Below are 12,444 nucleotides of genomic sequence, written 5' to 3'. Positions count from 1 at the left end.
TAGATTTTAGTATCTATATTACGAGAATACATTACCTAATGTAAATGCACATAAATGTATCGAAATAAATTATTAAATAAGCTCTGAGCACTGTTTCTTCAGCTTCAGACTAGCTAATGCTGCACCGGAAGAGACCGTCGCAGCGGCTCAGAGTTGAAAGGTCATCAACGTCACGTCAAGCTAGCAGGAGAAGAAGCTTGTCCTATTTATTATAAAAAATGTCAAATACAGAAGAGGACACGGAGCTGCCTACTCCATGTGTGCTCATCACGAGCTGTGACGGTGGTTTTAAAGAAGAAGAGCTGATAAAACGTAAGTTTAGCTGAACTCAACGTCCATGATTTGGCAAACAGGCTAACGCTGAACAAAGCTAACTTACTCTTAGCACAACAGGTGACATGCATATTGTTAATATAGGTCGACAACAACGCTATCCGAGGTTGTCAAGCTAGTTAGTGATGCATTGTTTTTGTGGGGCAGGTATAAAAACGACAAAGGTAAGGCTGAAGGGGGTCACGTGCTTCTTATTTCAGCAGCTAGCGTTGATTAACTTAGTCTAACGTAATGTCTCTCTTTGTATGTGTGGGTTATAACAAACGTGTTCTTGCCTCAGAGATCCTCAGTTCGAAGACTTTGCCTGAGCCGATCAAACAAGAAGAAACAGTAGTCTGGTATCCATGGACCATCAACAACAAATATTATACAGCGGACGTCAGGCTATGCGTTGTGCCGAACACTTTTCACATGTCATCAGAGATTGCCCAGTCCATGCAGGCTTTCATCGCTTATTTTGACAGCACAGTGGTACGTGACCTAAGAATATGCTGTGGTTTGAGAGTCTCAACAGTGATTCACTGTGATTAATGTGTATTGCATGTGCATGGTGTTTGCAGAAGGATGGTCTGGAAAAGCTACTTCCTTGGATATCAGTGGTGGAAGATCTTGCTCCAGAGGTGCTCATTCTGGTGTGTGAAAGAGTCAGTGAAAATGGTTAGTCCCCCTGCTCTTAATGGTGTCTGCTAGCTTGCACAAAGCACTTGAATACGACATTGAAGGGTACTAAATTATATGGCGTCTGAAATTCAATTTTGTTTTCAAGGGGTCAGCAGACATGAAGCACAACAGTGGTGTTTGGCTCATGCCTTCGAGCTGGTGGAGCTCAATCCACAGGAGTTGCCAGATGAGGATGGTGAGTTTTACAGACAGCAGACATTCAAATGACACGGCGTACAGTTATATTTTCATTCTTTATATTATCCATTGTTTTGTACTCGTTCACACTGTCTTTGTTGCCTTATCAGATGACTTTCCAGAATCCACAGGAGTAAAGAGAATTGTCCAGGCTCTCAATGCCAACGTGTGGACAAGTGTGGAGATGAAGGATGGTGAGATGGCATCACTGATACAGTTACCTCCTGCACTTTCCCCTGACTTATTTCATTTAGCTCTGTGCATGAATGGTATGTGACAGAGTATATCTCTATCTGATAGGGCACAATCAGGGCTTCGGTCTGATGAGCAGTTTGGTTGCTGCCAGACACAACAACCCACACAGCTGTCAAGATCCACAGGTCAGTTGCAATTTTGTTGTGATCATTTTCACTTACTTAAATCGTAATTTAATTTTATAGTTTTGTTTTTTGAAGTGTTGTTACTTCATTCTCGTGTATCATCAATCCGTTTTCATATAAATGTGGCAGTGTTTGACGAGGCATGCTAACGCTAGCTCCTTTTCTGTGGCAGTCTTCCAGTGTGCCAGTAGAGGCCTCACGTGTGAGTGAGGAGACTAACAATACAGAGAGTAGTGCAAACACACGCACACAGGGAGACCCAGTTGTTGGTAAGTGAACAACCCTTGATAAAAATCATTTTTTTGCTAACAATAACGGATTAAGTACGTTCACCCGAAACATGAATCTCTTGATGATTGGAGGTGACATTTAATGCTCACTTGTGTTCATTCCCTCAGATGCAATGACTGATTTGGACATTCAGGAACTCGCCAACCTCACGGCTGGAGATGCAGATGTGGATAACTTTGAACGTCTCTTTACCAAATTAAAAGAGATGAAAGGTAATTGGGGAATGAAAAGGGAACGCACAACTTTGTCGGCAAAAACTGTGTTTTGGCCATTTTTTACTTTTCCAGCTGATGACATTTATGATGTTTTTGGGTTTTTTTGATTTTCAACCTGCAGACAAAGCTTCTTCATTACCTCATGAGCAGAGAAAGGTTCATGCAGAGAAGGTAAGCGACTGTATTTACCCCTGGTTACAAGACACCAAGGACCTGTATGAACAGTGCATCACAAACTAAGAACATTAGTTAGCCTCCTTGTTAGTCAATAAGTTGTGTGGGTAAAACATGTTTAAAGTCTAGTATCGAGTATTTACAACGAAATCTACTTTCCAGGTAGCGAAAGCATTTTGGATGGCCATTGGTGGTGACGATGATGAGATAGACGGGTTGTCATCGGGAGAGGAAAGCTAAAAGCACATACCTGTGACTCAAGTCTCTTTTCTCCTGGCCCTCCTCCTTTTCCTGGGGCTCCCACAAGATCCGGCGCCCTTGGACATGCTTCTTTCACCTGGAAAGTGGCGATGCTTACAGATGGTACTGTAGGCATAGTCATATTTAGAAACCTTTGATTTTTAAAAATGAAATGATTGCAATACTGGTGTCTAGTGAGAAGCCGTTGAGCATTTTGATTGGGGAGATTAGTGATCCCCTGGGTCCCTCTCTCTCTCTGTGAGCCCCGAGTGAACCGCAACACATGGTGTTGCAGGTGAAAAAACTAAACACAATTATGTGAGCTTTAATTTAATTATGTCCTTTAGGTACAATTGTCACATATATTTGAAAGTGATATGTGCCTTATCCCTGTAAGAGTTGTAAGACGTTTAATGCACATTCTGTTGAATCAACATAAAGACTTGTGATTTCATGTTTTTTATGCTCCTTTGTGTGTGTGGTGCATTTGTTGTGAACACAAGACTGTTGCACTACACGAGTACATGCAGGTGATCTAGTGCTTATTCAGAAAAGTATGCAGACCAGAAGGATACACACCTGTATGCTGCAATGGAGAATCTCTGTAATAAATAAAAGGATCAGTCGTGTGCTGTATTGGACATTATACTGAAGTGTTTGAAATGTTTTGTCTCCTTTCCATTTGTGGAGCAGCAGAAATAAAACAAAATACCATAAAGTACAGCCACGCAAGCTTTACAACGGTCACATTAATGACAGGACTAACATTGGACTGCATTCCTGTAAAAGGGATTTCTATTTTTCCTGTCACTGTATTGATGAGTCATGGTTTCAAAAAAATGACTAAATCATTTTACTCAGTTGCAACTCCTTACATTTTCACATAAAACAATGATCATTTGAGAACAAATATTAGGCTACATGGGAAAAAAAATACATGTACATAAGACTTGGAACTCAAGTACTGATACAGAACTAGCAACTACCCAACACTAGTACACAGTATTTCAGTTTAGCACCTTGTAACTGTTTTAAGTAGATTACATGGTGACTTAGTCTTAAGTACAGGATAACACGGTGGCTTCATCGGCAATGACAGCGAGCTTATTACACATGCCTTATACTGTAGCAATGTACATGTAATATACAGTATTTACTAGACAAGCAATTACTAGAACTAAAGCATTGCACTGATCAACACAGTCAGTTGGAAGTGCATCATTTACCCACAAGAGCAGAGTGTACTATTGGCTACCAGTTGGTAATATGTGACGAGAGTTGCATTTATGTTTTTACCCTTTAAGCCATCGATGGCTGAGCCACTGCCATGGAGCACCCTTCACACTGAAATCACATGGGTGCCTTAATTCAACCAGTTCCCGATGACCACTCACACTGTACGTCGCACTCTTTGTCCCTATAACAGTAATAGTTGGTGCAGTAATTCTATGCGTCACACTTAAGTTGACCCGCGTCAGAAAAGCCTGCATCGAAGCCGGCCACGTCTTTCTGTGAATCTACTCATGCAGGTCAGTTGGGTCCACTGTTTCAAGCACTGCATGACTACGAGAAATCACAAGCTATAAATATTTATGTACAATCATATCGAGGCAATAAAAAAAATATATTTCCATGCAGGACAGTATGCAAAAATAACTTAGAAAATGTCTCTTTCACTGAGCAAAATAGTTTTCATACAAGGGTTCTTTTCAAGAAACAAGGGTGCTAATGTCTATATTTTTTAAAATAGATAAAATACCAATTACATGATCAATCAGATAATTGACATTGATGGGCAAAGTACGCTGTACTTAAGATATTAATTAAATATATTCTATTTAATCACCACTCAGAATGACATTTTTCATGTTAATTCATGGTTCAATTGATAAATAAGCCTAATTCAGTGATCACACAGAGTGGTTCTGAGATGCTGAAACACCAGTGATGACAGCACGTTTGAGCTAATTCATAGAATCAAAAATGTTTTGAAACATGTTAAAGGTGACCAAGCTGAAACTGTGCTTTAACTTCAACCTGGGAAACAAACATTTCCATCAATGACAACACTGAGCATAGTCATGATGTCTGAATGAATAATGAAGAAAATGTGGTTCGTCCTATTGCAAATACCCTGTGGCTGCCCGTTGAACACATGAAAACAAAACAATGTAAAAGTCCTAAAATAACCATCAAATGGAGACACTAAGTGGTACTGAGGAAAGTGCTATAGATGTGAGGGGAACTGTTACAGACAGCGAGGGAGGAGAGTGATCTTTTGATTTGATGAATAGTGTCTCCTTCCTTATTATCACTGAGGGATGCTCGACGTTTCCTATGTGGTTTGTGGATACGTGTTTGTGTGGAGGGGAAGCGTGTGCTGCTCCTAGGACACACTGGAGCAGTGGATGCTGGGAGAGCCCATCTGTGTGAGAACCTTGTCCAGCCACTGCAAAGGGCCGTTGAGATGCAGTTCTATCCAGCAGGGGGTGCTGGTCACTGTCTGACGTCTGCAGGGTACAGAGGAGAAGAGTTTGTCATTACTTCGCTCTTGATTGTAGTCAATGCAAAGATACAGGCCTGCTTGTCTTAGTTGAATTAGCACCAACACTGAAGCGAACTCGACAGGCTATTTCTGAAGTCATTCAAGTTTCTATCGTTTTCCTCCGAGGTGTTTGGTGCCAGAAATATAACACCAGTGGGAATCCCCTTTGCCAAAGGGTATCTGAAATGTGTTCACCTCCCACTCCATGTCCCCCCTCACGAATGCATGCCTGCTGCATTCTTCCTCCGTTACTCAACCCTCTCTTGCCGACCCACAGCAGCACCCTCCCCCAATCTCCCTCTTTCTCCTTTCCAAGTCTGCTACCGTCTTTGCACAACACCCCTTCATTTGTTTCCACCCCCAAAACGGACGTAAATGATCCTGACCATAAACATCAAAGCCCTCTCACATTTTCTGAAGCACAACAGTAAATTAAATGTTGACTGCTAACTTGTTACCGACTGGGACCATGGCAACAGCACGACCTTGGAAAGCTGAAGTACAAGCGGCTAATTGAACGCTTAACCATTGATGGGCTTTGTACACAAGTGATGAAAAACAACAAGGCAGAAGGTAAAGTATCGCTGCGAGAAGGGAAAAGCACACAGCGTGTTTGGTCTTGGCTGTAAACAGCTTCATTTTTTATGTGTCTGCAGAATGACGTCTTCTGTTGCTGCCTTTGCTTGTACTGGAAATTAGCTCGCTGAAAAATGGCTCCAACATGGCATCTCAAGCACAACATGATTTATATTTGTCTTAGTAACTTACGCTGGCACAATCATTTTAAACATTAACTGGTTGACCTCCAACGCCTTATACCCTTTGTCACTTAAACACAAATTGTGTTCATGTCAGAAACAAATATAATGCATTGATATAATTGAAGTGTCTTAATCAGTTTGAAATGTATTCATTTACCTGTACTCGGCTCCCCAACCCTTGACAAAACTCATGCGAATGGTGCACATTCTGGTGAGCTGGTAGACGGCCTCAAAGCCCTGGTTGACTGACTGGGCCAGCAGAGCAGCAAACTCCTGGTTGTTGAAGATCTTCAGGTTGCAGCCTGCAAAAAAAAAAAAAAAAAGATGATGAGGAGGAGCAGTGAGAACTAAATAGATTTCAGTATCGATGGAGCATTAGATCTCAGTTGTGTGCTGGTCATTTTTACCCCTGAAGGCTTCATGTGTTCGTGTGCATCCTCTCGCGCTCACCTGGAGGTATTTTGCAGACAGTAGCGGGATGCCAGCCGTAGCGCTGGTTGCAGTTAGGACTCTGGACAAAGATGGCGCTGTCACTGAGACACTCTGCAAACACCTCTCCTCCAATGTAGTACAACCTCACACCCCGTCCTGGAAAAAGGGGGGGGGGGGGGGGGGGGGGAAAGGGAGACGATTGTCACTCAGTTCTCAGTTACCTGCTGATTCTGGCGAGTGCAAATATAAAAAGGTCAAGTTAGATCAGAGCTTGTGAAGTCCCTGTGGAATAAAACGAGTACCTATGTGTCTGCGTGTGAGCTCTACTGCAGAGTTGCGGTTGACGTTGGACAGCAAGCCCAAACAGAAGCGCTCAGAGTTGGATGGGTCTGTGAATCCATCCACAGTGAGGGAGGGCTGGGAGGCATGGAAGGTCTCTCCTACACGCTGGTTCAGCTCATAGTAGGAGATCGAGCACCAGAAGGCAGACTCGCAGTACGTCACAGGTTGTAGGTCTGTGTGAGCACAGGGTGGGGGTTAGATGGAGACACATTAGCCGAGATACAAGTTTCAGTTCGGTCCATGAGGAAACCATTTAAGAAATCAAGGGAACAGGTACTGCTTTGTTGTCAAACAACCATTTGATTGTGAAGATGCACTCCGCTGATAAAGTTCCCCTTTGATTTCTCCTCAAAAGCTCTTTCCCACGACCCCCATGGCCCCAGCCAGGAATGGCCAAGACATGACGTACATATTTATGTTTTTAACAATGACCGCCCGGTGGCTTTCCACATAGATAGAATAACCTGGCAACCGGATATTATTATTATTGCATTACCTAGAGCAGTCTGTTGCTGGCCTTTCCACACACAGGGACAGACCAAAGACTCCATTCAGACCACACTTACTCTGTTACTGCCCTGAGGCCAACCCTCCCAGACGTAGTCCATTGCTCCTGTCTCTCTCTCTCTCTGTCTCGCACACGCTCACATGCACGCACGCACAAAGATATGCTAATTTGATCAAAGTCAAATTAGCACCATCAATAATGGGAAGTTTTTCCTTATCCGATGCGAGGGTCCAGGGACAGAGGATGTTGTACAGATTGTAAAAACCCCTGAGGCAAATTTGGAATATTGGGCTATACAAAAATTGAATAAGACATCAGTCATTTTTGGATTACTGACTTGTTCCTGTCCATGAGCAAAGACAGAGGAGAGAAGTTATACAGATAACATGTCTAATACAGTGCAGCTGCAGAGGAAAGCCATCCTCACACAATTAGTAAAATAATTAATTAATGACTGAGATATATCATTTGATACCATATGCCAGTTTGGTGGGTAAAGGCCAGGCTATAAGCAGCATTATACCTTACATAATGTCATTGCTACCAACCAGATAAGTGCACATTATATATATCATTTGGTTTTGCTTACCAAGACTATTGTTTGCAGGTGACACGGGATCGGGTGACAGGCTGGGTGAACCTGAAACAGAGCGGTGACAGAAGTTTGGTTCATGATCCAGATGATTAGAAGAGTATGGGCTAGAATTGTGTGTGAGTTTATGTGAACGCACACACGTTACCTGTGTCCATGCTGTGGTTGAGCTGGTGATCGTTTGTCTCACCATCCTCACTCAGATACCCCGGTGGTGGAGTTTCTGTAACGTACAAACACAGACAAAGATTAAGAACACACTCTTAGTCTCATCATTTCAAAAGGTTTGACATGTTTTTGTGAAGTAATGAATGCTTTTCAGCTATTTGTTGTGAGTAAATTCAAGGCCAATCTTGAACATTAGAGGCAGAAATATCAACTCAACCAGCATTTTCATACAGCCAAGTTCCCCTTTGTTGTTTGAAATGAGCCGACAATAACCAGACAGTTCTCTCCAAATTAAACCAAACTAAAAAAAAAATCAATCGTGAGAATAAAAGTTGACAGACTTTTTACTTCTGTGTTCAGCAATAGTGTTTCTCACCAGGAATATAGTTACTCTGGGGCTCAATGCCAGCGGGAAAGTTGGTGTTCTCCGGGATGGATGGACTGTAGTCATCCAGCGGTGGAAACTCTGCAGGGATATCTGTATGGCGTGGTACCAGGACAGGAGGCAAGACTGGAGAGACACACGGATACTTTCATGAAGGACCAGTTCAGTCCTGTATGAAGTACGGCAAAAGAATTATTCTAAACACAGTCATTTGGATCACGTAGCAATTAACGGCACTCACTTGGCGTCTCCACCCTCTGGTAGTGGTAGGGGTTGACGCAGACTTCATCCTTCTTGGTGTGGAAGGCATATTCACAGTGGTCGACAGCCCTCAGCTCATGGTGGGACTGCAGGTCTGGCCAGCGCCACAGGCGACAGTAGATGACATGAGGAAGACCTTTTCTGTGGGAGACCTGGAGACGCCCATCTAAAGATCTGAAAGACACGACCAAGAAGACGGTAGTGGTACATAAAGATTCAATTTCATCAATCACTGTGTTGCCCTGCTCCATGCTCCGACTATTACGTTTTTGAATCATAAGATACAACCTTTAACAGATTCCCTTGTTCCATGTGGATCAACGTTTACTAAGGGCAGAACACCAACGCATTTGACTAACGTCAGACCAGAAAAGAAAAAAATTCTGATACTTTTTAGACAATGTGCTTTTTAATGCTTTTTCATTTACTGTTTCAAAATAATGTACCGGTAAGCATGAAAGAACGTATTTTATGCCGACCTATCGCTCAGTCCTCCCCACACAGGAGCACCGGTTAGAGAAATATCAGCTGGCTGAACCATCATGACCCCAAACACCAAATACTCATTTAGGAAAACAAACAAAATGCTAGCTACAACGTCTTCGGTCTAAGCGATGTCAAAGGCAAAAGTTGTCGAATCAAACACGCAAAGTGGGGATTTAATTATGATGTGATACAGTCACAATATGAAGTTAAAATTGTGATTGTATAAAAAGAGAGCTGTGAGACCAAAAGTAATATTTATACTGTGAAGTGTAAGATCTTATATAATGCATATATATTGGGACTGCAACAGATCCTGGATCGCTCCCCTCACATGGAGTCCAGTGTGGTGATGGCATTTTCCCCCTCTGAACTCCACAACAGTTAAGCTCATTGTTGAGCTGTCAGACTAGAAACATATGGTTCTCATTCTCTACCATGGCTTGGCCTCCTGTGAAGTACGTCACAGAGGACTTGGCTTTCAAGACAAACAAGTTAAAGCTAGCTTGGTGCTAGTTTCAAGGTGACCAACAATGCAACTTACAGTATCAACCCCAAATATCATCATTTCTAATAACAATATACAGTACTAGGCGGATGACATCTCGAAATCTCAAGGCAACATTACAATTAAGACTTGGCAAGACTGGCATGTTTACTGGGCATGATTCAACTTTAAAAAAAAGAATAGATAACCTATTCACTTTTAGATCATTTCATATATAAACAGGCTTTGACAGAGTTTTCATCATCATTTAAAAAGAAGGCATAGCTACCTTAATGCAAAGAAGTTAAATGGGACCGAGAAAAGACACACAGTACCAGTAAAGCAGGGTGATACTTAGAATAGTTGAAAACAACATCCATGGTAGAGACTCATCACCCAGCATTGCCTCCTGCATAGAGCGTGTCTCTTTCTTTGGGTCAGCTGAGGTCAGCCTTCCCGTGCTTGTGCTAAAATTAAGACTATGTCCCGTCTCCCCCGAATTTGCCACACTGACATGATGACCACTCTAACACCCAGCTGGACTGAGGCAACACTCTTATTCACCAGAGCAAACAACAACTGTACAGCAGCCAGCCAGGGATTCACCGGCATCTCAACACCAACGCAGTACCTCTTATCCTGTGACGGTCCTGAGTGAGAGAGAAACCACCAACGGTTAAAGAGTTTGGTCTCAGAGCAAACGTCAGCCAGCACTTTCCATGACGTTACAGAATTAACAAGTGTATATTGCCCAATGCAACACATCACTGATAAAACAACACTGTGTAAGGGGGGGGGGGATCTGGTAGGCTAGCAATTTCACTATGCATACCACACACACACACTGACAGCAGTTATTCTGTAAACCTACAGTCTCTAAACCCACAGAGATTGACCCACAATCCAAACAGTGGCCCACGCCCTGCCTAGAGCCCGGAGCAAATGCTTAAGAATTGAGAAAAGGTTTTTAATGTAGGTTAACACCCACACTCTGACTTCTATACACACCATGATGAGGGACTCCCAGTTTCATTTGCTGATTTAATATTCCTTGGGAAAAATAAAAACTTTAAAGGATGTCTAACAACTAAAGAAGTCACTGAGGGTGTATTCTCGCTTCTTCTACACTATTACCAGCAGATCCAAGATCTGTACCTGCCTTATTCACTCAAAAAAAATAAAAATAAAAATAAAAAAAATAAAAATAAAAATAAAAAAAAAAAGACTGAATTGCACATTATTTGGGTTCAACATCCAACCAAGTGAAAACATTTGATCGACATTTGTGACTCATTCAGACCAATGAGAATACAACAGTATGTGTGTACAGTTCTGCAGCACACCCCAAAAACTCGACCTCATAGCCTACAGCAGTAACGTTACTGGTCTCGAGGGATGGGTATCCCACATGGGGAATCCCAAACCGAGCCCTTATTCCAGCTCTCCCAGAGTACACACACACACACACACACACACACACACACACACACACACACACACACACACACACACACACACACACACACACACACACACACACACACACACACACACACACACACACACACACACACACACACACACACACTGAGTCAGAAAACTGCTTCGCCAAACCACCCCCTCTGCTACTCATCACACGTGTGAACTGTGGACATACTTGTTTATGTAGCACTGGCTGTGTACCGCAGGCGGCTACCATGTCAGCAAGATTAACGTGCTTAGACATTCTTTTGAAAGTTGCCCAGGCATTCGAGAAACACTGACTACACAATTATGTTGCTTACATTGTAGTTATAGGTTAACGTCATGCTAGCTGTGCAAACTAACATCGTGTGACACAACCTACTTCAATATAACGCGATGTGTCGATGGGCAGAATTGCATCAAATCTACTTAAAATGTCGTTAACTTACATTAAAAACACTAAATCAGCTACCATAGACACAACAGTTTGCTATGTAACGTTTTCGGTATTTAAGCCAATTGTCTGTTACCTATTTACACAACATAATGAAACATGTAAGCTGAAATGCAGGTTAAGTTTGCTTGTTAATGTTAGCCTTACTATTTAGGATTGTGTTAGCTTAAATGTAGCAGCTAAAGCTACCTATAAATGCAATTAAACCTCCTGCATCACACCTTTTATGTCCCCATTAATGAATGCGGTAATGAACCTGTCAATGTTGACAAGCCAACAGAGAAAATTGCTTCACTAAAAAAACGTTTTTAATATTATCTCAATTAACTAGCAAGCTACTTAGCTAACGTTAGCTGTCGTTAGCTTGCAGTTTAACTAGCCAACTACGAGGCAGCTAGTTAGCTGTGTTGTTACCTGAGTATGGTTAAGCATTTCGTGTTGATATTCTGTGTTGTGATGGCTTTTTCCAACTCCTCCAGCTGTCCCGTCTTTTTCAACTTCTTCACCAGACTCTTGACAGCCTTCTCGCACCATTTCTCCTCTTGCCCGTTCTGCTCTCCCTTCTTCCAGCCAAGGAGCCTCTTCACGATTGGAGGAGTGAACGGCAATATAGACATTTTTTTAAATTCAGCTTAGCGGTTAACAATTAGCTACAGTACACTGATTTAATTCCCAGAATTGCTAACATTACAGTTTTGCCGTTCCTATAATAGCAACAACTGAGTTAGCTAGTTAGCTTAGCTAGATACACTCCCAGACAGACGAGTGGCTGGTCGCTGCCTGGGGGACTTAGCAGCAGCGGCTTGCGTCGCAGGTTAACTCCGACCGGAGTGGAGCAGCTCCTCCGCCAGCCAGGCTGTTTTTCTGCCCCTCCTCCTGCTCCTCAGTCAGCTGGTCTGTTCTCCACCTGTATCAACTGAGTGTGTCAAGAAGACATAATCTCTATTTATCTACACAATACAATACCACCAGTAATTTAAACAGTGTTAAATAGGGGGTACACACAACTAATTGTCAAGGCTTTTAATAAGGGTTTTAAAGTCAAGGTAAAACAATTGAACAGTAAATCAA

General features: G+C 42.4%; 2 protein-coding genes across 4 annotated transcripts; one reads left to right on the top strand and one right to left on the bottom strand.

The window, feature by feature from the left end:
- Positions 1–135: 135 nt before the first annotated feature.
- Positions 136–3,137, top strand: aagab (alpha and gamma adaptin binding protein). 2 transcript variants are annotated; one of them, XM_076089181.1, is made up of 10 exons: positions 136–312; positions 614–804; positions 894–990; positions 1,100–1,189; positions 1,302–1,385; positions 1,492–1,571; positions 1,744–1,840; positions 1,970–2,074; positions 2,199–2,248; positions 2,414–3,137. In XM_076089181.1, the coding sequence occupies exons 1-10, from the start codon at positions 219–221 to the stop codon at positions 2,489–2,491; spliced, it is 966 nt and encodes a 321-aa protein (XP_075945296.1). In that variant the 5' UTR covers positions 136–218; the 3' UTR covers positions 2,492–3,137. The 2 variants fall into 2 exon arrangements, with proteins under 2 accessions (XP_075945296.1, XP_075945294.1); XM_076089179.1 differs by having other exon boundaries at positions 2,184–2,248.
- Positions 3,138–3,320: 183 nt separating this feature from the next.
- smad3b (SMAD family member 3b) lies at positions 3,321–12,202 on the bottom strand. Of its 2 annotated transcripts, none has more exons than XM_076089177.1 (9): positions 11,788–12,202; positions 8,466–8,659; positions 8,216–8,350; positions 7,811–7,894; positions 7,669–7,719; positions 6,532–6,744; positions 6,248–6,385; positions 5,955–6,099; positions 3,321–5,001 (listed from the first exon to the last, which is right to left on the bottom strand). In XM_076089177.1, exons 1-9 carry the CDS (start codon positions 11,988–11,990, stop codon positions 4,878–4,880), a joined length of 1,287 nt encoding a protein of 428 aa, XP_075945292.1. In that variant the 5' UTR covers positions 11,991–12,202; the 3' UTR covers positions 3,321–4,877. The 2 variants fall into 2 exon arrangements, with proteins under 2 accessions (XP_075945292.1, XP_075945293.1); XM_076089178.1 differs by having other exon boundaries at positions 7,820–7,894.
- Between the last annotated feature and the right edge of the window lie 242 nt (positions 12,203–12,444).

This window comes from Anarhichas minor, unplaced genomic scaffold, assembly GCF_050575085.1.
Source record: "Anarhichas minor isolate MPS153535 unplaced genomic scaffold, ASM5057508v1 ptg000011l, whole genome shotgun sequence".
In the NCBI taxonomy this organism is placed as follows: Eukaryota; Metazoa; Chordata; class Actinopteri; order Perciformes; family Anarhichadidae; genus Anarhichas; species Anarhichas minor.
This window is presented reverse-complemented; position numbering and strand designations above follow the sequence as displayed.